At 68.8% G+C, this 304-nt stretch overlaps 1 protein-coding gene across 1 annotated transcript in view; it reads left to right on the top strand.

The window, feature by feature from the left end:
- Positions 1 to 304, top strand: part of eps8a (EGFR pathway substrate 8a, signaling adaptor) — a 10,369-nt gene that overhangs the window by 4,694 nt on the left and 5,371 nt on the right. The window contains 2 exon segments of the mRNA XM_019897453.1: positions 2 to 53; positions 125 to 186. Coding sequence (XP_019753012.1) covers positions 2 to 53; positions 125 to 186 — 114 coding nt within the window.

The raw sequence follows: 304 nt of genomic DNA, 5'->3' as shown, positions 1-304 counted from the left end.
GACGGGTCCGGGGGACGGCGAGAGCCGCGCCGACGCCCGCTCGGACCGCGGCGGTGAGTGGCGTCGCCGAAGGAGACGGGAGCCGGAACGGCGAGCCGCTTCACAGCCGCGTCTTCGCACGCAGGTGGGCGACAGACGGCGCCGGCGTCAGAGGACGGGACGGCGGCCGTCGTGGATCGCGACGTGGTAAGGGGAAAACCGTCGTCACTGAGGAGGCGAGTGTGACCGCGCGCTTCATCGGCCTTCCTTGGGAGCAAAGCGTTTCTGTTGGGATGTTGTCCATCTTCCTTTGTTGCCGGCGCTT

The sequence above is a fragment of the Hippocampus comes genome, unplaced genomic scaffold (assembly GCF_001891065.2).
Source record: "Hippocampus comes isolate QL1 unplaced genomic scaffold, H_comes_QL1_v1.1 scaffold81, whole genome shotgun sequence".
In the NCBI taxonomy this organism is placed as follows: Eukaryota; Metazoa; Chordata; class Actinopteri; order Syngnathiformes; family Syngnathidae; genus Hippocampus; species Hippocampus comes.
Note: the sequence above shows the minus strand (reverse complement) of the source record. Positions and strands in the feature narration are given on the sequence as shown.